Source organism: Anas acuta, chromosome 4, assembly GCF_963932015.1.
Source record: "Anas acuta chromosome 4, bAnaAcu1.1, whole genome shotgun sequence".
NCBI lineage: Eukaryota > Metazoa > Chordata > Aves > Anseriformes > Anatidae > Anas > Anas acuta.
This window is the reverse complement of record NC_088982.1, coordinates 25,688,367-25,715,917: the sequence shown is the minus strand read 5'-3', so window position 1 is coordinate 25,715,917 and position 27,551 is coordinate 25,688,367. Positions and strand designations below refer to the sequence as shown.

Genomic DNA, 27,551 nt, shown 5'->3' with positions numbered 1-27,551 from the left:
TGCGCGGAGGCTCGGTCCCGCCCGCCCGCTTCCGCTCCTTGCCGGCTGCCTCCGGGTCGCGGCCGGCCTGCGGAGGGGCGGCGGTGGCGGCGGCTCCATCGCCCTTCTCCCGCTGCCGCTGAGGCCTCTCCCGGGGGTGAGCGGTGCCGGGGCAGGGGCGCATTTGGTGGTGCGGGGGGAGGATTGGGCCCGGGCGGCGGTGGAGGCGGTCGGTGGGGCGTAGGTCTGTCTGTCGGTCTGTCTGTCGGTCTGTCTGTCGGTCTGTCTGTCCCGCGGGGGCCCGCCTGAAGCGCCGTTCTGGGGCCGCCCTTCTCCTGTTTAACATCGCCGCGTCCTGGTAAAGCTTTGGCCTGCAGCCCTAGAGTTGCGGGGGCTCAGTTTACTGGGTGTCCTCCTGGAGGAGGCGGTGTTTGGGTTTTTCGGTACCTGTACGGTAGCGTTTCCCATGCAAAGGTGAGTTTGGTTTGTTATGATTTTACGCCAGCAAGAGATGCTGTGCCTCCCTGCCTTTTATGAGAGCAGCAGGTACTGCCCTGCTGAGTGCTACCGTACCTTAATGCGTGTGTCTTCTGAAACTGGTCTCCCATCTCCGGTTAGCTACAAGTAGCATGTGTTAATTGTGGCTTGGCACCTAGGAGGCCTCAGGCTCCTGGCAGTGCTGTGGGGTTTGTGCTGATACCAAGCACGCTATGGTCTGCAGAGAAAGAAGAGTTGGTTTTGACATTTTTGATGCTCAACTGGTAACAGGAAACAAGGTTTAATCTCAGCGTTTGTGTTTCTTTGCTTTATATTTCAAGCAGAATATATTCTTTTTTTTTCTCGTAAAAGTGAGAAGACTGAAATTCAAAATGATTTGCTCCTATTTTGTTTGAACTTTTCTTTATGAGTACCTTTAAATTAGTGTGCAACTTTTAATGCATCTTTTTGACTGGAATGTGTCACTTGTAGCTTGTTTTTTGAATGTCTGGCAGTCCAGTTTGAACTGGAACTGCAAGACTACAGTACACTGCTGTAGGTAAAATACCATTTCTATTTAATTAGTACTATACCTTGTCATTATAAAAAAGGACTTTTACCTGTCTCTTGTCCAGGAGTTTTACAGCTGTTGATGTGGTGCTTATTTTTAAAACTTTATTTTCTCTAGGTTTAAGTTCATTTTTACCATACAAGCTCCTCGCTGCCATAATGAGGCTAGTCATTCTTGAAGATTACGATCAGGCAAGTGAATGGGCAGCAAAGTACATCTGCAATCGTATTATCCAATTCAAGCCCAGTCAAGGAAGATATTTCACGCTTGGTCTACCAACAGGCAAGTCTTATTCAAAGCCTACGTAATTGACTACACTTAGAACTGTATTTACATCACTGCTAAAAGATACTGTATTTAAAAGAACACAAACGTACTTCTGATAATGCTTCAACATGTTTTTCTATTTTAATAGGGATTTGGTTCTGTGTAAAAAAAGTGGTGAAAAGGTTTGAGAAACTGATAAATTGTAGATGAGAAATAACAGAGTTCTTTTAATTATGTTGAAGAGCATCATAGCAAAATGTGACTATAACGATACTTAAATAGACAAAGTGTATGGATATATAGAACAGTGGAAAAACTTTGTTTAACAGGGAGTACACCCCTGGGATGCTACAAAAAGCTGATAGAATATCACAAGAATGGAGATCTTTCTTTCAAATATGTAAAGACGTTCAACATGGACGAATATGTAGGTAAGCTCTAGTGCTAATTATTTTAGAAGACAGTATGCAATTGTGTTTTTTTTTCCTTTATTAACAGTTGTACACTTCCACAAAGCACAAGACTAGCATTTTATTTTTATGCTTCTCCATTAAACCTGGGGACATCTGAAGCATTTGATCTGTTTATATACCAAAATGCAAACAAGTAACTAGTCCGCGTGGATCCTGGGCTAAATTAAGTAATCACAAATCACTTCCTTCCTACAGAAAGTGTTATTCCATAGCTTTATTACATTTGTTTTGAAGACTTAGTACTCTTAGTGATTTGATATATACCAAGTAAAAGTAAACAAATTGTCTCTCTCATTTATATCAACAGGAAGTCTATCTTAGTATAATTTCAAATACTTCTTTGTCTCATTTCTTACTGCTCAAGAAAGCCTTGTCTTGCATGCCCCATATTGGCTACACATAGGCTAGAATTAAGGCTAATTGCTGAAGTCTTGCAATACATTAATTTGATTTTAAATGATTTCAGGGCTTCCCAGAAATCATCCAGAGAGCTATCATTCGTATATGTGGAATAACTTCTTTAAGCATATTGACATAGACCCAAATAATGCTCATATCCTTGATGGGAATGCTCCAGACTTACAGGCAGAATGTGATGCATTTGAAAAGAAAATTGAAGAAGCAGGGGGGATCGATCTGTTCGTTGGAGGTATGAGGAAATGCTCTGTGGTTAGTTATGGTTTAAATAAATATATTGACTCTTTAGACGTGATCTTCAGAACATAGCTAAAACTACTTCTTATTGTAGTGTAAGAAAATTCTGTGACTGACAAAGAATTGGTATAGATACCAAAACAGAATGCTTGGTGTCCAGTTTTCTAATGATAACGTAGTTTAAGTTTTGAACGCTTTTTTTTTTTTAAATTGAAAATGAGAAAGCAAAACAAAAGAATGAACCCTAAAACCTTTTTATTCTTTCACAATGTTTGAGAATATTTGTTGACTCGCAGGTCTGGAATGATTTGCTCTCTTTAACTTTGAAAAGGCATTGGTCCAGATGGCCACATTGCATTCAATGAACCCGGATCAAGTTTGTCTTCAAGAACAAGATTAAAGACTTTAGCAATGGACACCATTTTGGCAAATGCTAAGTACTTTGATGGAGACTTATCTAAAGTACCAACTATGGCGCTAACAGTTGGTGTGGGTACAGTGATGGATGCTAGAGAAGTAAGAATTCATTTAGTTCTAGTTGCATGTATCTGTTTTCAAGACTTGTTTGTGTTGATATGAGGACTGAAAGTAGAGACCTTTGTTTTGCAGGTGATGATTCTTATAACAGGTGCACATAAGGCTTTTGCATTGTACAAAGCGATTGAAGAAGGTGTCAATCACATGTGGACAGTTTCTGCTTTCCAGCAGCACCCTCGTACTATCTTTGTGTGTGATGAAGATGCTACTTTAGAACTAAGAGTTAAAACTGTGAAGTACTTTAAAGGTGAGCACTGAATCAGAAGTTACCTATATTAAAATTAAGTAAGTCTAGCCACCATAATGTGTCAGAAGGCCCAACGTATAATGTTATTTATTCAAAATACTAAATGTTAACTTATGTCTTGTGAGTGGAAAAGCACTAGGAGATGTGACTTATGTTACTTCCATCTGAAAGGACAGTTGCTTGATACATTCTTGACAAATCTCCTTTGAATAGAATATTTCCTTTGCTTCCTATTGGACATGATAATATATAAACTTCAGCGTATAAGATATAAGACATATATAAGACAGCAGCTGTCTGGTATTCCAGAATACTGATTTTAAATAGAAAGTGGAAAAGTTTCATTTGCGTTGTTTTCTTTTAAGCCTGATAAATTTTATACTGCTTTTTTATGGTGTCTTTCTATGGTGTCTTAAGTGTCTTTTAAGTGCTATCTAGTAAGCTTCAGATGTGTGATATGGGGTTTGAAGTCAACTGAGGATGTTTTTCATACAGTGCAAGTTGCATAACAGTCTATATTGATTGTTAATGCATTGCACTTACTGTGATCTTTATATCTGTAGTAAGTATATTGAGGCAGGCTTAAAGTTTGGATTTTTGATATTAACATCCATGAATATGGTTACTTCAGTTTAACTGAGTCTGTAGAAGCTGAGAAAAATAGTTTTCTCCTAACTATATTAGCACAGCAAATTGTGATTGTATATGTCAGTCATCTTACTGGAATGGTTATTCGTAGTAGCTGAGGCATCTGACGTCAAAGCTATCATTGATGACCTTTTTTTTTGAGCATTTTATCACTACTGTCCTTAGGTGCATTAGATTATAAAATCTGGCTTTACTGTGGTTTGATCCTGATACCACTTGTAGCTAACTCTAACTTTGAATTTCTCAGTATATTGCTGTTTGCTATGTATTTGTGAGAGGAGTAGTCTTCCCCTGTGTCACACTGCTAGATAGTACTTAATGTTTTCAAAGATAAACCTCCTTAACTGCTTGGGTGAATTTTAAACATTATCCAGTGTTCATATAAACAAAAGCTTTGCTTGAGAAAGATATAAACTTACTAACGTACAATTATTGATGAATGATGCTGATATTAAACATTGCTTTAAAAAAAAAAAAAGGGCTACAGTATGTGAATGTGCTGTTGTGTCACAACATATAATTACTCTGTAAGCACATACAAAGTGACAAAATTCTTATTGTTTTGACTGGCTTAATTTTTCCTGTTCATAAATCAGTCAGGTTTTCTTGCTTTAAGGTAGAGGACAAATCAAACCTGGAATTATTTCTGAATCTTGATCTCCAGGTTGGACAGATCTTTGTTTTAAGAAAGCTGGGTAGTTCTTGATGACTGACTGCTAGTCATGGTAGCTATTTACTGCAATTTTTTACTATTTAAAAAAATCTCAAGGTACTATGTGAAACTTCAAATTCTTTCTGATAATAAATCACCACCCTGGCTGGTAACTAGAATAGCTCCCCTTCACTGTTTTTTTTTTTTTAACTTGTTGAAACCGTTAGAAGCTAAAGTTATCAAGGATATTAAATGTTCTTATTGAAAGGGGGAAAAGTAACCTTCTTTACCTTTCCCTTAATTTACTTGCTTGCAGAAGGAAGCAGAAAATAAACTTTGAATTTACTAATCAATCTGAAGAAAAGTTAATTCAGGATAGCTTTTCTGTACTTGTATATGCTCCTAAATTTCTGTGTAATATTTTAACTTGATCTGGGTTGAGTAGGCAGCAAGACTGTTCATTTGAAATAATTGCTTTGGTATCTATCAAGTAAGGGACTCTGGTACATACCTTTGTTTTAAAAAAAAATCAACTTTTGTTTCTAACTGTACTTCCTGAAACACATCAACTAACAGGATTTAAATATATTTCGTTACATATGGAAGTGGCAGTACTTTGTAGGCATTTTTCATGCCTTCAGGAAGTGGGTAATTCTTTTCTCTTTTTTTAGAAAAGAAAAACACTGGTTGGAAGTGCTGTGCTTTTAAAGTTCAAAACATGGTTCCAGATTGAGTAATGTGTGAAGCTGTTACTGCTCTTTCAGTACAAATCCCTTTTGTATCAAATTTGTACTTAACATTTTCCCACTTACTGTCAAACTCCTAGAAAACTTTAATGACTTGATCTTTCCTATGTATGTCAGACAAATAGTTATCCTTCATGAAATTTAAGAAACTCTTCCTTTGCACCTTAGTTATGTTGATTTCCAAGGGTTGTGGTATTTTGTCTTGTTTTGTTTTAGCACAAAGATCTGCAGCTAAGTCAGTCATTACTTCCAGAGACAAAAATGATTGAATGTGTCACTTAATAGAAAAAGGAATAGTAGATTTGAATTTTATTTTAATTAACCACAAAAATTAGAAATAGATGCTGCATAAAATGTTTTTTGCTGTGGTCACCTAAAGTAATGAGCTCAGACTGTACAGTTATTCAAGCTTTGCTGCAGTGATGGGAAGTTTGCCACAGGATACATGATATAGCAAAGGTATTGGTATATTCTTTGCCACTGATGATCACTCAGATGTGCACTTACTGTCAGACTTCTTCCATGGTTTTTAAGAAAATCTCTACTTTTAATGTTGCATATTACTTAAATTTATAGTTTTAGAAGTTAATCTTTAGTTTGGTGCTAAACTGGACTCTTTGCAAAATGTGAATGTTGTACATTCACCTTACTAGTTTGTAAGGTGAAATAAAGTTTAAAAACATACTAGTGACTGAATAGCATGTATTGGTTAACACTTGGTAGGTAACGCTTCTACTGAGTTATAACCAAATAACGTAAAACACTTTTTTTTTCTTGTTAAATTGTTCTATTTTTCCCATCACTCTCCAATATTTTCTGAATAGAAAATAAAAGCAATATTCCAAGTCACAACTGTGGATAATTTGTATATGACCAGAAAAAGAATAGGAACTAGTCAAGTTCTAAATCAAGTTCCCAGTTGAACTACTCAAGTTCTAAATTTGCATTAATAGTCTGTTTGATTTTTGCCTGTCTAGGACCAGATATACATGATTACTTACAAAGATACCACAATGCTAGACTGTTGCAACTCAAGCTGTAAAAGTATTAGTATGTATACATCTAATTTTTATGACAAAATGTGATATAAAGAATTTTATGTTGCTATTATAGTTTTTAATACAAAAGAGTGATGGGTGGATCTCTCATCATGTGTTCAGTTGATTTGGAAGTATTCCAGATCTTTTTGACGGGTTTGTTGTCGTAGCTGTCTTGTCCCTGTTCAGTTTATACTGAAGATGTCAATAGTATTTAAGTGAGATATATATATATACACACACACATGCACATATATGCATGCTGTCTTAACTTATTTACTTATGATTTTAACCTACCTTGAATAGCCATTCTTTTTTCAGTGAACTGTTTAAAATGTATAATTTGAAGTAAAGCCCAAATAAAAATGTGGATAGAGAGACATGTTGAAAAAGTATAACAATTGTAAAGCTGGCATTGTTGCTTTCCCCCCAAGGTTTAATGCATGTGCACAATAAACTTGTGGACCCACTGTACAGTATGAAAGAAAACTGAAAGAAGAATTGAAGAAGAACTCCATGTGGGTCAACAGCAACAGTTTTAGGTAGCAGATGAGTTCACTGCTATGCAATATGTTGAAAACTGTTTAAAATGGGGAATCCATGTACTGTATTTTTTAAAAGGTCCAATATCTGTACATTCACATTCCATCTCTATTTGCTATGTCATGCATTTTGCTTTAACATTTGGAACTCTGTTGTTGGCTGTTACAATAACTAAATGGAACAGAACAAACCTGTGGGAGACTGCATGTTACATTTGGGGGTGGGGGTGTGGGGGGGCGCAGAGCACTTATTTTAGCACAGCAATGTAATGCATCTGTTAGAGAAAATACTTTATTTCTAAGAATTTGTAACTTTGGCTCCATTAGTGCAACTACACTTTGCATTTGTGTTTATAGGCAGAATGGTTTTGGCCTTTGTTAAATACTATGGACTTGTAATAGCTGTACAATTTCTACTATGAAATGTTTTGTTTACATGTATCTAATGCACACTGAGCTTTTGCACTTGGTTGCCTTAAATTTATCTTATACAAACAGTTTTGGGGCATCTCAAGTCCTGCTGTACAATTCAGGCAAATAAAAAAAAACAGTGCCTATAAATGCACCCAATTGTTGAAAGTGTCATAGCTTATTCCAGTTTCAAACATTAAACTTCTGTCATAGCACTTTCTCCTCTCACGTATTTCAACTTAACGTAGGATTTTTCAATTTTTCATAATTGAGCTTTATCCATAAGGAAAAATCTTAAGTGTTCCTTTCTGGAGGTACATGTTTAACTGTATCAGCTGTTACCATTAACTGCCTGCAAAGAGGTTAATTTCTAGGAACATAATGTCTACTAGTTTAAGTTATCATGTATTAAAATCATTGTTAACCACTGTAATAATTACCTCTCATTGTATCACTATAAATATTGAACTGCTACAAGGAATGTTATTTCCTACTTTGAAAAAGTAAAATGTAAATATAAAGCTATCATTTCCAAATTGTTTTGTTTCTAATGTAAATTCTGAAATGTGCAAGTACTTCAAGCTTTAATGGAGAAGTTAAGTATATATCTCCTTCCATGTAAGAAAGAGGTTAAGAACTTAATGTAGTTTCTTTCTTTGGTCATTTGTTTTGGATCCCCAGTGGTAGATAAATATATTTAGATGAACAAGAAAATTCTTGAAGTTCACGATTTTGGTTGTTGTTCTGCGTCCTGCTGCCAGTTTTGTGCTTAACATAAAAAAAAGAAATAAGAAAAGGTGATGCCCTACAACATACTTACTGAAGAGCAAAATCTTTCTTAATTACTAACAAACTTCCTTTAAACGGATCTTAAGCTATCAAGTACATTTGCAGCTTTAACTGTGAAACAGACTTTACCACTGTCAAAAAGTTAAATGAAATGTTTAAGATAGGTATATGCTTATACCATGTAGGTATATATTTAATACCAAGTAAATATGAAATTAGTGGTTTGACCAGGTTTCTACTTGAATTCTTTTTTTGGTGTATTGTGTGTGTATGTAAAACTCAACTTTGGTTTGTACTGAACAGTTGTTTTGGAACAGTTAGTTCCTCAATAGAGGTCAAGTGTGAGTGGAAATTTACTTTTATCGCAGCCCATCGATCCCTCTGCAGAGCTTTTTTCCCCTCAAACACTCCCATGTCAGTTGGTATCATCTGCAGCCTTACTACGGCTGCACTTAATCCCTTCATGTACCTCATTGATAAAGACATTAAACAACATTGGCTTGAGGAATAAGATCCTAGAAGAAGGACCCCTTGTAACCAGCTGCCAACCAGATTTAATTCCATGACCTTTTGGGCACAACCACCAGCCACATTTTTACCTACCGAAAAAGTACACCCACACCCTGAGCAGCCATGTTCTCTTGGAGAAGGCTGTGGGAAACAGTATCAGTAAAAAACATCCACAGCCTGTTCCTGATCCACCAAAGAGGTTATTCTGTCATAGAGTATCAGGTTGGTCAGGTAGGACCTGTCTTTCAGAAACCCCTTTGGACTGGGATGTCCAATACATGCTATATATACAGAAGGTAAAACAAATTAAGCAAGCTATGGAATTCTAGATAAGAGAATTCCACAACCCCACTTCAGTCCTGAAGATCTATGAATGGAAAAGTCTTGAATCCTTTAGGAGGTGGGCAGGTAGCTGTGAACACTGTATAGAGCATGGTCATTAACTTGTGTCCCTGATTGCTTGGTGTACATTACCAAAAGCAACAGAAAAATAAATGCATTTAACTAGTTTTTATAAGTAAGAACTCAAACTTTAACACGAAGAACATAAATTGCATATTGACAGTGCACTGGCATTAATATTTTGTTAGGATATGTCCAGAAGTAAGTTGTTATAGCCTGAATCACTCATAGTTGTAGGAAAAAGCTAGGAGTATAGCTTTTCCTGCTATGATTTCCTGAAAAGAACAACTTCAGCAAATAAAAAAGGAAGTAATATTTTTGTGGCAACAACTGTTTTAATAAAGTATTTGAAATAATTTAAAGGTAGGGATAATTTTCTGCCAGATTTTTCCTGTTCTGTCATACAAAGGCTTGCAAGTGTTAAGAATATCAAACTTGGGTGGAAGTACAATGATAACTTTTAAATTCAGTGAAGTAAAATGAAATAACTAACTTCATGATAATCTGCAACAGTCTGGATAAGTACAAAGCTTATATTCCCACGTATTTAATTTACATTTACATCATTTTAAGAAAATTATAAATTAATCACTCTGTTATAAAGTATACATTAATTCAAGTATGCTACTGTCTGTAAGAAGATAATCAGCTGCATGGCAGTGATCTATTTGTCAGGCTGTCTCTTTAAAACACGTATAAAGGCATCTCTTGGTACTTCCACATTGCCAATTTTTCTCATCAACTTCTTCCCTTCTGCCTGCCGTTTTAAAAGCTTCATTCGTCTTGTAATGTCTCCACCATACTAAGAAAAGGAAAAATATTTTATTAAGCTTAAATGCAACTACAGTATACCACAGTAACACTAAACTCAAGGGCTTAACCAATACTCAGAAAGCCTTGTTCTATTACAAAATCTTGTTTTATACTGCAAACAGTTATCACAAAAAACAACACTAGTTACAAAGAATAGGAGCACCTGAGCACTTTCATTTGGACAATTACAGGTAAATTCAGCTATATATATGTTTTTAATCACATAAGCCTGGCTGACATTACATACAACTTTGGTTGTACCTAATAAGGTATCCAGATATTTTTGGAACAGCAGTAGGATGCCAGCTCTAATACACTGGGTATCTTGACTACCACTTACATCTAGATAAATTGACTGAACCCTTAAACAATGTTAAACAAACACCATCCAACATCAGTTGTCAGAAGAACTCTTAACAGTTGTGAGAAAGGGACAGTCGCTTAATCTTTAACATGTTAGCTTGAGATCTGAGGACAAGATAATTGAGGCATCATGTTTGTTTCTTTCCCTATAGTTTTGTCCAGTCTTGTCAGCATTATGATTTCTTACTGAAAACCTACACAGAAGTTTTGTTGCAACCAGTCTCTAAGGAAGCACTTCATTATAATTACATTAATCATCTGAAAAAAAACTAGTTAGGAAATGTGTGAAGTTACACATTGTGTGTCTACTACTATTAGTAAGATGTTGAGGAGACAAGAGTGAACACAGACACTAGGAAAACTTTGAAAAGGCCAATTACTCCTGATCCCCACTTTTACTGGAAGCAACTAGATGTTACACAAAGTTAGAAGTAAAATTTTAAAAAAGTGTCTGTCAATATTCTATTTGGAACGCAAGCAGAACATGTCTTTGTGGGGTTTTGTAAGGGAATATATAGCCCATCTTAGCAAGACTCTTGGGTTTACATATATTAGAAATAATAAAAAACAAAAATAAAAAACTTACACATTTTGCCACAACATTTTTCCTGTAAGCTTTCAGTCTGTAAAACAGAATACCATACATACATTAATAGAGTAGAGCATCTCCTGTAAAGCTGAAGAGTGAGTTGTCAAAACGCTGAGCATTGCTTTTTTGCTAGATTTTTAAAAAGCACCAGAACCATTTCCATATTTTGTATACAGAAGATGAAGCTTTAAACAAGATTTAAATTCACATTTCTCAATTTGAGACATTTTCCTTCAGGTACATAACATGTATGTAAAATTTTATTTGTGTTTATTTAGGACTTCTGCTCTAACTCTTAACATTCAGGTTTCCTACATGCACATGTAGCACATGAGTTCTTACAGCATCTCTGCTTGGATCCCCACTTTTAATTTTTTTAAGCACAATTTAAATTTAATTTAGACATCAACAGCAAAAACATGACATGAAACAACAGTGAAGTAAAGTTTGTTCTAAAAGTGAGTGCTGTTTAGAACTGTATGTGCTCAGCCTGCAAGACATTTCCTTTGCAATAGCACAGTTCAGTTCTTTATTTTGCTGACTCGGGCAGAAAAATCAATTATTCCAAAGGCAGATAATCTTTTTCAACACTCAATCTTTTTCCACTGCCAGAGAGGAAGTGGACACATGTGGCAAGTTATACTTTGGCCATTAAGTGCTGACCACAGGCAATTTAAAATAACATTGTATAAATTTAAATGAAAATATTTAAGTTCTTATTCATAGTGACAGCTCAAAAGTATGTTTTATTTTTTCCCAAGAGGTCTGGTAGCACATACAAGGAAAATACAATTCTACAGTAAAAAAAAAAAAAAAAAAAAAAAAGTATTTTAATATGTAAAACTAGGCAGGACAGTTCAAATTTTAAATAGCTTTAAAAAAAAGGAAAACAATGGTTTCACTTACGTTTCTCTTGCAATTATTTTCTTGCCAATAGCAGCCTGAATGGCTATTTCAAACAATTGTCTAGGTATAGCATCCTTTAAACGTTCGCACAGGAATTTACCAGTAGCATAAGCTTTATCACTGAAGCAGAAAGTTTTCAGAAAGTCAGTAACTCCTCAAATATATCCATAGAACAAAGTGTTTGAGAAGAGTTATAACAAAGGCTTTCATTTTGTCTTCTAAGTTAAACTGACCAGATAACAAATTTACTTCTAAGGAGTCGTCTCTGTATGTCACCAATTACAGAAGGCTTTCACATGTAAGTTTAAAATATTTGTAATAAATACCCCAATCATCTATCACACTGAAGCTGTACTGAAAAAATTCACAGCTTTAAACGCTATTTTGAACTAGAGGGGAATTTCAAGGGGAAATTTTATTTACCGTTTCTGTAATAAGTAGATCATTTGACTTTTCATACCTATATTTTAGAAATATTTTCTTATATTACAATGAAAGTTGAGTGGTGTTTTAACATACTATAGCTACCTGCTAATCAAAGTTATCCAACCATATTTAGCTTATGCATATACATCAGATTTTGGAAAGAGAAAAGTGACAAGAAGTCTAGAGAATTACAAGACAGCATTTGAAGAAGGACAAAAAACAATAAAGTTGATCACCATCCCTTTCCAATAATCCTGAGAAGTTACAGAAAGGAGAACTAACAAAGACATTGTGAGAAGAAAACAAAGGCTGGAAACAGAAAGGCATTATTTTCACCAGCAAGTAACTCACTCCTGAGACACTTATGTAAACTGAATCATTTTAGCAAGCATTTATCATATATTAGTAATACATGTTTTCATTGTGTATTAATAAGAAGTCTTAGTTCTTTAGAATAGAGAATCCAGACAACCTACCAGTGTATGATAGTTGCCAGTTCTTCAACTGGATTTCCATTTAGAAGAATATCCATTTTGATAAGGTCTGCTGCCTGGTATCCTGCATCTTCATAATCAAAACTAAACAAAAAGTAGCTTAAACATTAGTGATGGTTTTGTAAAAAATAAATTCTGCATTCTTTGTTCAATAAATTTTAACTTTTATAAACAATTCTTAATGCAACACTTGAGCATAATGTTTAATAGTCTCACAGTAGGTCACTGTTATTCAAAACAACTCACACTTCAGTGCAGATAAATCTCATCTCCAAGGCAGCAGAGGTCAAGTTTACTTTCCAACTACTAACCAAGGCAAAACAATCCAATATCCACACGCTTATTGCAATCTCTTCAAGATTATATTCAAACACTTGGAAGTGTCAGTTGGAAATTCCTTAAAACTCCAGTCAACAAAACCCTTCAATACAGCCTCTAAACACTGAGTATTGTAGATGTCAAATGACTCAAACGCTAACGTTAGACTATTTTCTTCTTCTTACCCCTCTCCTTTGATACACTGTTTATATGACCCATATTATCATAATCTCTGAAAACTACATTTCCCTCTGAAAAAAGGGAAATTGTCCCCCTCTACACTGTCCTTGTGAGGCCCCACTTGGAGTACTGCGTCCCCAGCATGAGAAGGATGCAGAACAGAGCAGGTCCAGAAGAGGGCCACAAAGATGATCAAGGGCTGGAGCCCTACTCATTACAGATGAGAAAGACCCATGTAGAAGTGAGTGACATTCTGTAAGTCATACTGGATAAATAAGTATCACAAATGCAGATGATTATTAGGTAGTAATGCATATTAATTGTTTTTCAGATTTATTTCCACTCTTCTTCACATTGAATCTAACATATTAGGGTTGAAGTAGAACTAGATTTGCAGCACTAACAAAGGAGTATTTTTTTTATGCCCTTCCATGTTTTCTTTTTTCCACTTCCTCCTCATGGTTCAGGGCAGAGGGAAAAGGAAGAGGGAAAGAATATAGTTACCTTGCATAGCCAGAAGACAGAGACTTAAGAGCATCATAAAAATCCACCACAATTTCGTTCAGTGGAAAAAGGTATTTCAGCATAACCCTGTGTTCATCAATGTACAGCAGATCTTTCTGGACTGCTCTACGGTCCTAGACAATAAAAAATATTTCAGGTGACCTTGAAACATTTTCTACAAATAAATGCAGAGCAGATTAAAATGAACAACTATCTGTTCTTAAAAATATTTTATGAATTCCTTTCAATAGATCATGTAATTCTCTGTGCTAACATATAAAATACAAAACAGTATAATTGTATCTTAAAATGTTAGAAGTTAAGAAAAATACTGTGAACAAATTATATAAAGACAATAGACCTAGTAGTTGAAATAGTTTTAACTAAAAATATTTCAAATGCAGTTTGGGAAATGCATTTTACCATCACTATTGTAACTGTACTCTGCAGAGAAACACTGTAAAGCAATATGAAGCCTCAGTAAGGGTTGACAAGTATCTTATTTCATTAATTTACTTCTAAAAGATCTAAGATCTTACTCTCCTGCTACAAATTCCATTCTTTCAGAAAAAGAAAACTAGCTATGAACTTTTCTATTACACAGTGCTCAAGCAGATACTTGATTATCATCGAGCTTGAACTTTCAGTACAATTACTTATATTTCCATATAAGTAATTTTACACAGTGTAAGATACAGTTTAAAATATTTTCCTTCAAAATAATTTAGTAATTACTGTCAAAGATAGCAATATATTAGATAATAGTGACATCTAGAATCTTCACTTTTTTAAAGTATGATATGAAGATTTTAAAAATGCCTATGACAAAACTAAAACCGTACACCAACCTGACACAAAACAATTATTTTCCCAATATATTCTTGAGGTGTTACAATAGTACCAAGAACAGTTGGCTCCAAATATTCAGATACTGAAAGTTTATCGGGAAACTGAGCAGGGTTGATAATGGTAATCTCTGCTTTACCATACTCCTGAAAAACAGACAAACAAAAAGCAACCGATACTGTTATTTCACAAGCAGAGTGAATTACATACTTAAGAAATTAGACAAATACAGCATTGGAAAAGGCTAAAAAGTGTTTCAATTATTTGGGGACAACTGTGAATTATGGAACCCAAATTCACACGAAGTACAACTTTAAAAGGAGACTTCTACATCACATACAGCAGTTCCTGGATTAGCATATCTTTAAACATGTCACCTAGATCATCAGTTGCATAATGAACCAGAAAAACTGTTTTCTCTGAAATCAGTGAAAATGAAGACTACAAGAACAAAACACGATATTCCATTTCCTCTTTTTTTAAGTTCTGTATCAATTTCAAAAGGTTAGTTTCACGCATTAATTTCATTCAGTCCTTAAAAAATAGGGCATCTTTCCAGTTTTAGCTATATAAATAGCACAACTTATTATGTACAATGGTAATTGGAGTCTGTATGGATCAAAAGTACAGCATTTTATACAGAGCTACATATAAATGTTATGGCTGGGAAGTCATCAATGAGGCAGCTGTTGTCCAGCATTTTTGGTTGTCCTTCACTGATACCTCTTATTTATTGTCCATTGTTAAGTTCTCCCACTGCCCTAAACATGAAATCATTATTCTCAATCTCTTCAGGTACTAGCATCAAAATTTTTGACACTAAAAGCTTAGAATCCCATGCAGTATAAGGAAGTTGGTCCATGTAATAACTTTGCAGGAATAGCTTAAGAGAAAATACAGTGTTAATATTATAATAATAAGTTTAATTAGCCTAGAAACTATTATTCTGTTTTAAACACAAGTATACGTAGAGTTCAGAATCAAACGACTGAAGATTAACTTGTTTAGAGATTATTAGAATTTAATGTTTCAATGTTGGATTTACTATTAAATAACATTTTTTCACTTCTGAGCTTTGAGAAGAACTGTAATAAGTTTGAATCTTGACAGTATAACACTCTGGTCTCTGTATCCCTCAAGCAAAGTTGGAAGAACTGAATGAATACTGTTTTCTATATCTGGTTCCTGAAAGTGTTTTTGGGAAAAATGATAGAAATTACTGTTCATTAGGATAGCCATTTAAGCATTTTATCCATTTTTTTTTTTAAACAGAAGTGCTCAGAGCTAGCCAGTGGTATTCACAAAAAACAGGCTTAGAACTTAAACAGTGGGCTTAGAACTTAAGTTTTTGATTCCCGTGCAGGTGTTTTCATTATCTAGCTTTTCCAGTTCAACATCCCTTTACGAACAGGAGTTATCCTTCTGAAATATAGACAAAAGGAAGGTTGTGTTTCTTATTTGTATGTGTATATCCCACCTGCACAACAAAGCAAGTGATTATATCACTTTCCTCAGGAAGACAGTGTTTTTGAACAAGGACCCAACATTCTGCACTGTTTGAAAACTTCATTCCAGTGTCCCATACCAGCAACCAAGAATCACCTATGCAACAGAGGCGTCAACTGCTTAATTCATAGCTGCTACACTTCCTTAGGAAAAAAAAAGTTCAAAATAACCGAAGAATAAAGTTCTGTGTCTCAGAAGTATCTGCAAGGTTTCTCATTCAAGTTCGGAATTCACAGATTTTCTATAGTGTTTAGAAGAACGTTGAATATTAAGGAGTTAGCCTATTTGCAGTTTCCTCTGTCAACAGATGTTCTGAAGTCCAGCTTTGTCTGCCTCAAACATGGGAATTTTCACTGCAATCTGTTCAATGAGCTTTGCATATAGCTGTATCACTGTGATAAAAAAACTGACTCATCAGTTCCTGCTGCCAATCTGCAGTAGTGTTACAAGCTATTCCTAAAAACGTTAACATTTTCTGACTGGTAAGTCTCAAGATTATTTTCCCTGCTTTAAACTCAGCCCAGTCAGTATGCACTCAAAAGAATATAGCAGAAAATATTGCATTGTATATAGTGTGCTATATAAGGTATATTGTATATTGTGTCCTCTGTCTTCAAATACAGGTGTACAGGTGAGCACTTCAAGTGCAAAGAGAAAAAAGTTAAAACCTATTTTAACTTAACATTCTTAAGAAAACCATTAAACATCTATGTTTTTAATGTTTACCATAAAATAAAGTACTAGTCTATGTAAGAAAGTGTACATGTTTATTAGGAGGCTTTTAAGCTGCTGTTTACTTACCTTTATCAACTTTGCTGAAGAAAGAATAGCTTTATATGGAACAGTAGGTGCAGTCAAAATAACAGACATATTATATTCTTGCTCCAAACGTTGATTAAAAACTTCCATGTGTAAAAGACCAAGAAAACCCAATCTGGGGAAAAAAAAGAAGTCTTGTCGGTCTATTTCTTTATCACCTGAAATTTCAGAGTGCTTTTTTTCTTCCCTCTGATATGTTTACACAGATAGTTTGGCAACATCAGGCACAGGAAAGAACATCTAAGAGATTAAATAGAAGTCCTAAAAATGAATACAGTCTCTGAAAACAAACAGTATCACAACAAATTACATACTCCATGTGAATACGAAACATTAGAAAAACAAATGCTTTTAATCTTTACCTATCATTAAACTGAATTAAAGCTTCTAATCTTTTAGAAGGAGGCAGTTCTTTACTCTGAGGGTAGTGAGGTACTGAAATAGGTTGCCCAGAGAAGCTGTGGGTACCCCATCCCTGGATGTGTTCAAGGCCAGGCTGGATGGGGCTATGTATGGGTAACCTGGTCTGGTGGGAAGTGTCTCTGCCCATGGCAGTGGGGCTGGAATTGGATGGTCTTCAACGTTCCTTCCAACTCAAACAATTCTATGATTTTGAATTCATTTTAGTTCAATTTTCAGTTGACTTAAATCTGCATTCTCAATTTCTGAACAGTTCCAAAAATGAAAAGAGTATAAAAGCCTCACCTCCATCCAGCTCCTAAGGCAAGGCTACTGTCACGATGAACTGTCACACTGGAATCATTCAATGTCAGCCTTTCCAAAGCACTCTTTAGATTATTATATTCTGTTTGATCTACAGGATACATTCCTGTCAAAACATATTAGACACAAGTGCTGTGATGGAGAGCTTTATCTTTACTTAGTCACACTTGTAGTGTGTACCTTTCAAATATGCCTCTTACCATGAACACAATAATAAAATCAGGAATAACTTACTTTGTTCTAACTAGAAATTTAACTTTTTTTTTTTAATCTGAAAAATATTATGCTATTGTACTTTAAAAAGTCTTTGGAAAAAAGTTTTAGATCACCTTGGAGAAACAGAAATTAACATTCAAACCATAATAGTACAATAATCATCTAATAGTAGAATAATCATCTAATCCTTCACAGCTGTGAAAGATGCAGAACTGAGTTCAATTTTGCGCAGACCTACAATGTAAACATACAGCTTCTGCATAAGAAAATGAGCAGACAAATATCGCAGGGATGTCCCTTCAACATGTCAGAATGAACAGAAAAATAAGAATGCCATTGCTAACATTTCTGTAATTTTTTAAATGAATAAAAGCAGTTGTCTGTATAACTGCTGCTTGAACTAGGTTCCACTTTTCACATCATGTGTTCACATGATGTAGATTCCTCTTCATCAGGATGCAACACATGTACACACGAAAAAACACATTATTTACAGGATTACACTTTTCCCTTCTATATACACACACAGCATATGTAGTAGTTACTGAAGGTGGCAGCAACAACTCAGTAGAACTGACTGACCTTAGCAAGTCAAATATTTTTTAATTACCTTGAACATTAGCTTTGGTACTTTACCACATTTAACAAAAATGAAAAAGTTGCTATTTCTTTAAAGAAATAGAGGTTCCACAGTAAGTATACAGAAATTAATTATTATCAAGATGAAAAAGTCTATTCCAAGAAAGCGGAATTCATTTTTCGAAGTGTTAATCCTTTTCCAGCTACGAAAACTACTGACATTAGAAGCAATAACCATGGCTAAAAATACACATTAGTCTCGTATTCATCTAAAACCAGCCTGCAATTATTATTAATCTTACCTGTTAAATCACAAACAGGCAAAATTACACAAGGGAAAATTACACAAAGCTATATAAATGGTGTGTGCCTCTGCAGCTTAATTTTGCTACAATTCTAATCCTTATAACACTTAATATATGCAGACATTAGAAGCTCTAATAGCTTTTAGAAGCCTTAACAGCTCTCCTGCTCTTGCTGCTGGAAAAAAAATGGTTTCCCTTTAATTAGTTTACTCCTCACCTGCAAAAACCATTGGCTTCGCTGACTTGAAGCCAGGCAAAGGCTCCACTGGCTGTTTATGCATAAACAGTGTGTCTCCTATTTGGGCTTCTGTTACTTCTTTCATTCCAGCAATCAGGTAGCCCACCTGTCCTGCATATCTGAATAAAATTGGGATTATATGGACATGCTTCTTTGCATTATCACTATTTCCACTATTTTTCCCCAGTCCAGTCAGGTATTCAAATAAATCACCCCCCATGCAGAGTCCAAAACCACATTTATGCTGTTTCTGCTCTGAGTTGTTAACTTCATCTCAGGGGATGAACTACGTGTTGATTCAAGTAGATGTATTTATGTTACCATTAAACAGCACGTTTACTTCTGGACTTTGAATTATGTGCTATTCCCAATTTGAAAGCTAGAGCTAGTCAAGGATCTAAGATGCAGAAGGCAGAACAGTTCTTAGCTGCCACCACAGCAACTCTCATACACTAAATGGGAAAAACAAAGACAAACGCCCTCCATCAGTACGCTACTATGTTGAGGAATCCATGGCAGATAAAAAAACAGAATTTTTTTTTATACGAAAATTAACTCCATCCTAACAGCAGTCCCATACGGTGCCGTATTTTGGGTTCATGACAACAATGGTGCTGGTAACGTAAGTCTTCTCACCCCCCTGCCCCAATTCTCGCAGGTGGGTAAGAGGCTGGCAGGTGTCACAGCCAAGGCAGCCAAACTGCCCAAAGGGATATTCCATGCCACATAATGCCATGCTTACTAAGAAAAAACAAATTGCATAATCTTTTCAAGATGGCCACTCACTGACTAGCTGGATTATCAGGCTGCTTGTGGGTGGTGGTAATGACTGATTTTATGTTACTTTCCCCCCCCCCACCTTCCCTTTCACTTATTGTCTTTATGTCAACCAATGAGTTTTCCCTCATTTTCACTTCTGATTGTCTTCCATGCCCTGCTGGTGTTGGGGAAGTAAGCAAGTGGCTGATTTGAGTGTTTAATTGCTGGATGGGTTCAACCCGCCATACATAGTAACATTGTCTCTCACTTGAGAATCCCCCAAGAAAGTCAATGTGTACTTGGAGAAACTGATAAGGCTTCTCCACTAATTCTGAAGTGCCTGATTTTCTTCACACTGGTGCCATGAAAAGCCAGTTTCTGGAAGCTGCTGCATTCATGGATTTAAAGTTTTCCACCCTCAAAATATGCTGCATTAATTACTAAGATGAAGCCCCATTCCATTCTACTCTCAAACAAGATAGTTTCTAGAAATAAACTGGACAGCTAAATAAGAGTATCAAATGCTAGTTTTAAAAAGAACTAGCTGTCCAGATTTTACATGTACTGCAGGTACATGTAAAGGTACATGTACAGGTACATACAACGGCTCCCTCCCCCTGGTAGTGCCTGAAAAGCAGTCCTTTAAAGGTTGTGTCAGCACACCCACAATGAAAAAGACTGACATTTAGCATTCAATTGTAAACAATAAAAAAATATTTTTAAAAAGGAATAAAAAGCAGAAAACCCAGCCTCACTATTCAAAAACAAAACAGAAATGCAGGATTTTGCATCTTACATCAATTTATGATTTTTTCAACTGAAAGAAATTTTTACTTACAGTTTATCTGTTGGCTGTTCATTTGGAGTCAGAATTCCTACTTCATTAACTTCATATCTTTTCTTTGTGTGTGCAGAAACAATTTTATGCCCTTTCTCAATCTCCCCGCCAAAGAGTGCAATGTTAGCTATGACACCTCGATAATGATCAAAAGTGGAGTCGAATACTAAAGCTTTCAATGGATCAGTAGTATTGAAACTGGGTCTGCCACAAAAGATTTAAAACAATACAGTTAGATTTATCATTCAATATGAAATGAACTAGCACCCCCACCCCAAAAGCATCCATGTTAATATAGCTAAACTATGGAGTAATTTTCAGTAAACAAACACATACCAGATCTCATTTCACTGTTTCACTATGTATTATGCAGCAAGTCTTTACATTTAATTTTTCCTGTGTGCAGTAGTAGTATAAATAGAAGAGAACCAAATGCATACCCATCATTCCCATTTCACAAGTGAAACTGATGCATAAAATATTTTATTATTTAGAAACAAGATCTGTTATATTCCAACAATCAGGCTTAAAAAAAAAAAAAAAGTCCATCAACACTTTGTTATCTTTTGTGGAAGCTTAAGCTTGGATTTCATTGTGACTTCTTTTAAACGATAATTAGCTAATAATTGTAGTTCTCATATTAAGTAATAGAAAAAAGCAAAATGCTGGTTTGAAACTTAACTGTAATTCAGAAGTTTTGTCATCAAATTCCTAGATAAATTTAACTTTAAATAAAAGTTAACTTTAAATATTGAGTTCAGGATATGAAACACTAAACTCGGTCAGACTTAAATTGCCTGTATCACTGTAACACCATAACATTCAAAAGAAATAATATACCCTCAAATACTGAGCTTCAGGGGAGAAATCAATGTCTTTAAATGGAAGCTATATGTTCAATGAAAACATCTTTAGTGGCTTTCCTCTCAACTTTCATTATGAACTGAATTCATTTCCCTCCCCTGCCTCTTAAGAAAAAAGGTCTTCCCTGCTGACATCCATTATTACTTTAAAAACTTCACCATAGATACACACATTCATTTTTTTAAAGGTATCTTAAATGTGAAGTGCCATTTTTTTCTGATTTACCATTCAAAAATTAGATTTCTAGCTCAAAAATTAGATTTTCCCCCCACCATCTCTTTATAAAATATAGACCTGATTATAAGTTAATAGTAAATGCAAAGCTACTGCCAATATACTGCATAAATACAACTCGTGGTTCCCTAGATTACCTTACAAGGTATTGTAACTTACGGTGGAATCTTCTCAATGACCTTTTCAAGAACTTTTTCAATGTTTGTCCCTTGTTTAGCAGAAATCTAAAACAAACCCAACAGTAATTTTATCAGAAATTGTGTTTTTCACTTATTCAGTATCCATTAAAAGCATCGTCTTTACTTAAGATAGTTTTGCTGGTCATAGACAATACTACCCATACAAGCAATCTGAAGCACAGGATGCTATTACTATAAAATGCTTACTTGATTATAAATGCCTGTAATGAATCAGATAAATACATGCAGACAGATGACAGCCTGTTGAATTATTTGTGTGTACACAACTTTTCTTAGCTAGAAAGTAGATACAGGTATACTAGCAACTATATTATAAGCCTTTAAGAGATCTTACCCTTATACATTCATTAACAGGGATATCAAACAGTTTCTCAATTTGTTTTTCAACTCTTTCAGGGTCTGCATGCTTCAAATCAATCTGAAAAACAACAAATTGCTAAATACACAGGCAATGGCATCTTATGCACAATCCAGCAATGTAGTTCCCAAGCATACAAACAAAGGAATCTTCAAGTGTATTCACAAATACTAAACGTTTTTAGAAAAAGATCTGTATCAAGAACTTTTCACTACCATGTTTAAGAACTGTGCAATTTTTCATTGTTGGTTACAAAAATGCTTCTGCATGTATTTTAGGAAATAAAAATGAAGTTTCCAGTATTTACTGTAAAGTATCAAAGACAACAAATACAAAAGTTCTTATTACATACTAGTTATTTTTTTCATTATATGCTCCGATTTAAGGACACATTTCTTTATTTTGTATTCAGTTGTATCTCATACAACTGAACTATTTAGTACGAAATTAAAACTGCATTACCTTGTTTATGACAGGAATTATTGCAAGTTGTGCTTCAAAAGCAAGATAGAAGTTTGCCACCGTCTGAGCCTGAATACCCTAGAAAATACACATTAAAGACATTTAACACAGAATCTCCCTGTTTCTTTTTAAGCATATTGCATATTCTTTTTTGGCATATGCTACCTACTCCGTCACTTGGGTGATGCAAAGTGGTTTATTCATTATACATATTGCTGAGAAAGAAAATTCCCAAGTATCATTTCTCATTATCTGAAAGCAGAAAAATTAATGTGTATGTGTAAGTACATTTTTATAGATAACAGTTATTTACAGATAACGCCGCATTAAGGAAAAAAGAGCATTCATTTGACCATCATAAATGATGGTACAATCATAAATATACCATAGTAAGCATTATCTAAACACTGTTAGAATATGTCCATATTTAAAATCATTTCCTTAAATAAACTTTGGTTTCCTTAAGCAAACTGCTGAAATTCTAAGCAGAAAAGAAGTAAGAAATCCACCTCATTTGCATCCACTACAAGTATAACACCTTGACAGGCAGACAGTGACCGGGATACTTCGTAGTTGAAATCTACATGGCCCTGTGGAAAAAAAAAAAAAGTTTATTACTTCACATATTTCTGGAGTCCTTTTCAAAGGCTTATATATTGCAACAGTTTAATTTGCGTATCTGTCCATCTAAAACACAATTCAACAAATAATAACAAAAAAAGAAAAGCTAAAAAAGGGAAAGAAAACACTGAATAAACACAAAAAGCCAGAAATCTGATAGATCATTTTTAAATATAAAGACGTTTAGCTTTGTGTGATTGAAACACTGTTTGTACTTAACTTACTGGCGTGTCAATAAGATTTAAGAGGTAGTTTACTCCTTTATGATTGTAGAAGAGAGATGCAGATTGTGCTTTAACTGTAATTCCCCTTTCACGTTCCACTTGCAGTTTATCCAGCACTTGTTTATTACGGTCAGTTTTAGCAATTGTTCCTAAGATGAAAAAAGTTTAATTAGCCTCATTTAAGAGACTGGCTCTGCAAATAATACACTCTTGAAAATGCCACTAACCAGAAGAACATGGGACTTGCAGCTTCCTGAATAAACAGGATACAAAACAGTATGTTAAGTCTAAATTAGATCTTCAGGAGTAGCTAAATAATTTTGATGTTTAAGTAAACTTTAACTCTTATCACTGGACAGTAGCTCCATGGCTCCAAACAGTGTTCATCTCAAGGACAAAAGGAACATAATCACAGAGTCTGGAAGACCCAAATTCAAAACTCCATTCTATAGCATTCTATAGAAAGTAAAACTGCCCACAGTGACTTTTATAAGGTAATAACAAAGAATAACTTTGATCTAAAGCTTCTCTCCCAGGTTTTGTTTTGCCTACTCCTTAAATGAGGAAAAGCAAGACTCTTCCAAAGGGTATTTCTGAGTAGCTAAGTAAAGCTCTGCTCGTATATTGGGCTCTTCTTGGTAGACAGAGCAACTGCTTTATAGCTTACCTCAAAGCACCCTCTAAGGTAACGCTTTGTCTCTCTCCTCCAAGGTAAGCCTAGTTTCTGTGTCAGTTATATCTATAGAGATCCCTTAGCACTTCTGTCATACTTTCATTTTGTAAGGGGATTTAGTTTTCCTTTCCTGAATAACGACACAAAAATAAGAACACTGAAGAGGAGGAGGAGGCCAAAATAAATACCTCTGAAGAAGAAAGCAACACAACTGCACTAACACTTAGGGTGGAGGAAAAAGCAAGTCTATGAATCAGTTGAGAGCCCATAAAATTTACACTTGACTACTAGCAGTTATTCTACACACTAAATCTAAATCAAAACAGAGCTGTACTTATACAGGATTATCAGCTTCAGTACCAGTGAGCTGCTCCACCAGTTGTCTACAGTTTGCTTTCAAGAGGGAAGCACACTTACATATTAAGTAAAAACAGTTAGTTCCTCCTTTCAATCGCACTTCTGAAAACTACTTTAACCAGAATGCCTAGGTCATGATCGGTCCCCTTCTGTCCATCCCAAAAGCTGGCAGTATGCCTTATACTTGCTGTGTACTGGTCTAATGGATGACCAGTCAGGAATGACAGGAGTACCATCTTAAGCTAGGAACTACACTCCTTTTCAATCTCTTTCCAGAATACATTCCTTTCTTGAGAAGATTACACACTTTCTAACCCCCACTTTAACTAGATCTCAACCAGAAAGAGACGTACTTTATATTCACATATATAATTCTACAACATTTGCAGCCTGAAAGTACAAGCAACCTACTGGTAAGAAGAACAAAGGTAATAGCAAGTTTAGTAATAAAGCTACAGAAATTTACGTATCAAGAGAAGGTAGTGTGGATGAAATTAGAACACTTACCTGTAATTTCCAGCAGTCTGTCTGCTAATGTACTTTTACCATGGTCTACATGAGCTATAATACTGAAGTTTCTTATGCTTTCCACAGGATATGTTGACATATCTATTTTTTCCTGAAAAACAGAAATTTCTTTTCACAAACCACAGATACGATCTCTATGTTCAATATGACTAAGCCTTTAAAAGAAATGTAGTTTTTCTCTAGAATACGCACAGGTGGAAAACCTTAAATTATCATCAGTGTTTAAAATGCTAGCATTTTAGTCATACATAAATATATATTTATTACTGTGATTTACTAGTTTATTGATCAAAGTGTACACAAAAATGTGTTATGAAAAGTAGTATGTTCCTTTGAATATAAGAAGTTGGAAAATTTAAAACAGTTTGTTAAACTCCTTCAGAAGAATGCCGTGACATTACCTGACAATTCAGATAGCAACGACAGCCTCATGATAAGAAGCACCTTCGTTGAAAAGGAAGCTAGAGGTAACATGCACTTTGGCTAATGTAAAAATAAATAAATAAAATTAGAAAAAGTCTGACTACCTTGGCTCAGAAGAGGTCCAGCACTAAAACTTTCCTTTTTGTTACTCCTGCTCATTACAGGTAATACAACACCTTTAAGACTGGCAGCTTTGCTTTTCAAAGCTTTTGCAAGACGTTTTTTCATCAGGTACCAGGTGACTCCTAGTAACAACTGCTGAAAAACTGATCCCTAATTTTAGAGATACACTTACTCATCTCTCTTACCCAGACCATGCTTACAGCTCCAGGCCTGACAGAAACTGACGTCTGGAGATCTTTACCAAAGCCTCGAGACCTATGCTAGAATCAGTGCACAGCATAAAGGCACGTTATATGTTTTAAGCACTTGCAGGATGCCTCGGCTTGCAAGTCCAAGTCCTCCTACTGCCAGACTGAAGGGGTAGGGCTCCTGCAACGGGAAGTCTGACTGGAGAAGACACCACCTGTTTGGAAAAACCGCCTTCTACACGCAGGGACATTAAATCCGGGACCCGCTGCAAGCAAACCCCGCGCAGGCTACTTCGCGGCCACGGGGAGGGGACTCACCTTGCCGCCAGAGCTGTAGGGCCGCCGGCACGCCGCAAGCCCCGCAGCCAGCCACGCCGGCGAGCCCCTCGGGGCGACACCGGAGCCGGGGCTGAGCAGCCGGGCCCACCACGAGGCCGCCCGGCTGCCGAAAGCCATGGCGCCCGCCGCTGGCTCAGCCCCTCACGGCGCTGGCTCAGCCGCCATGGCGGCCCGCCTCCGCTCCATCTCCTCAGCGCCGCGGCTCCGTGACACCTCCCGCCCCGGCTCCGCCTCACGACCCGCCCGCCGGCGCCTAAGATGGCCGCCGCCACAGGAGCCGCTGGAAGCGCCCCTAGGTGGTGGAGGAAGCTACATGGAAAACACCTCCGCCTCCTGCCCGCCCCTCGCGAAAAAAAAAAAAATAAAAAGTAGTTCGGTCCCGCTGCAGTTACCGACAGAATCATAGAATATCCTGAGTTGGTGGAAGGGACCCACAAGGATCATCGAATCCAGCTCCTGGTTCCACACAGGACCACCCAAAAATCAGACCCTGTGTCTGAGAGCGTTGTCCAAACATTTCTTGAGCTCTGTCAGGCTCTGTGACCGCTGCTCTGGGGACCCTGTCCCAGTGCCCGGCCACCCTGTGGGTGCAGAACCCTTCCCTAACCCCCAGCCTGACCCTCCCCTGTCCCAGCTCCATGCCGTTCCCTCGGGTCCTGTCGCTGTCCCCAGAGAGCAGAGCTCAGCGCCTGCCCCTCCGCTCCCCTTGTGAGGGAGCTGCAGGCCGCCATGAGGCCTCCCCTCAGCCTGCTCTGCTCTGGGCCAGATAAACCAAGGGACCTCAGCCGCTCCTCGTATGTCTTGCCCTCTAGACCCTTCACCACATCTATTGCCCTCCATTGGATGCTCTCTAATTGTGTTACAACTTTTTTATACTATGATGGCCCAAACTGCACAAAGTGAGGCCACCAGTGCAGAGCAGAGCGAGACAATCCCTCCCCTCAACCAGCTAGCAGTGCCATGCTTGATGCATTCAGTATATGGTTGGCCCTTTTGGCTGCAAGGACATGCTGTTAGCTGTTATTAAACTTGACATCAACCAGAACCCCCAGGGGTTTTTCCACAGAGCTGTTCTCCAGCCTTTCAACCCCCATTCTGTACATTCAGGCCTGTCAGCCTGACCTGAGTTCCAGGGAAAGTTATGGAGCAAATCACCTTGTGTGAGATCACACGGCACTTGTGTGGCATCCAAAGGATAAGGCAAAGTGGTGGGTCCTACACTTTGGCCACAATAACCCCATGCAGCGCTATAGGCTTGGGGCAGAATGGCTAGAAGACTGTGAAGAGGAAAGGAACCTGGGAGCGTTAATTGATGCTCAGCTGAGCATGAGCCGGCAGTGTGCTCTAGCCAAGAAGGCCAATGGCATCCTGGCCTGTATCAGGAATAGTGTAGCCAGCAGGACCAGGGAGGTGATTGTCCCCCTGTACTCTGCTCTGGTGAGGCCGCACCTCAAGTACTGTGTTCAGTTTTGGGCCCCTCACTACAAGAAGGACATTGAGGCCCTGAAGCATGTCCAGAGAAGGGCTACAAAGCTGGTGAGGGGCCTGGAACACAAGTCCTATGAGGAGCGGCTAAGGGAGCTGGGGTTGTTT

The 27,551-nt window shown here is 36.7% G+C and overlaps 2 protein-coding genes across 6 annotated transcripts; one reads left to right on the top strand and one right to left on the bottom strand.

Annotated features, from left to right (window-relative positions):
* Positions 1 to 14,328, top strand: GNPDA2 (glucosamine-6-phosphate deaminase 2). Of its 5 annotated transcripts, none has more exons than XM_068680250.1 (7): positions 1 to 136; positions 1,145 to 1,313; positions 1,628 to 1,725; positions 2,234 to 2,416; positions 2,753 to 2,937; positions 3,031 to 3,205; positions 6,723 to 7,395. In XM_068680250.1, the coding sequence occupies exons 2-7, from the start codon at positions 1,186 to 1,188 to the stop codon at positions 6,779 to 6,781; spliced, it is 828 nt and encodes a 275-aa protein (XP_068536351.1). In that variant the 5' UTR covers positions 1 to 136; positions 1,145 to 1,185; the 3' UTR covers positions 6,782 to 7,395. The 5 variants fall into 5 exon arrangements, with proteins under 5 accessions (XP_068536351.1, XP_068536347.1, XP_068536348.1 ...); XM_068680246.1 differs by lacking the exon at positions 6,723 to 7,395 and adding an exon at positions 12,173 to 14,328 and having other exon boundaries at positions 16 to 136; positions 1,145 to 1,309; positions 1,624 to 1,725; XM_068680247.1 differs by having other exon boundaries at positions 16 to 136; positions 1,145 to 1,309; positions 1,624 to 1,725.
* GUF1 (GTP binding elongation factor GUF1) lies at positions 9,256 to 26,191 on the bottom strand. Its single transcript, XM_068680241.1, has 17 exons — positions 25,938 to 26,191; positions 24,865 to 24,976; positions 23,328 to 23,476; positions 22,992 to 23,072; positions 22,483 to 22,560; positions 21,997 to 22,080; positions 21,622 to 21,686; positions 20,365 to 20,568; positions 18,747 to 18,886; positions 17,412 to 17,535; positions 16,689 to 16,821; positions 14,384 to 14,527; positions 13,536 to 13,669; positions 12,516 to 12,617; positions 11,614 to 11,733; positions 10,705 to 10,741; positions 9,256 to 9,744 (listed from the first exon to the last, which is right to left on the bottom strand). The coding sequence occupies exons 1-17, from the start codon at positions 26,073 to 26,075 to the stop codon at positions 9,607 to 9,609; spliced, it is 1,983 nt and encodes a 660-aa protein (XP_068536342.1). The 5' UTR covers positions 26,076 to 26,191; the 3' UTR covers positions 9,256 to 9,606.
* Between the last annotated feature and the right edge of the window lie 1,360 nt (positions 26,192 to 27,551).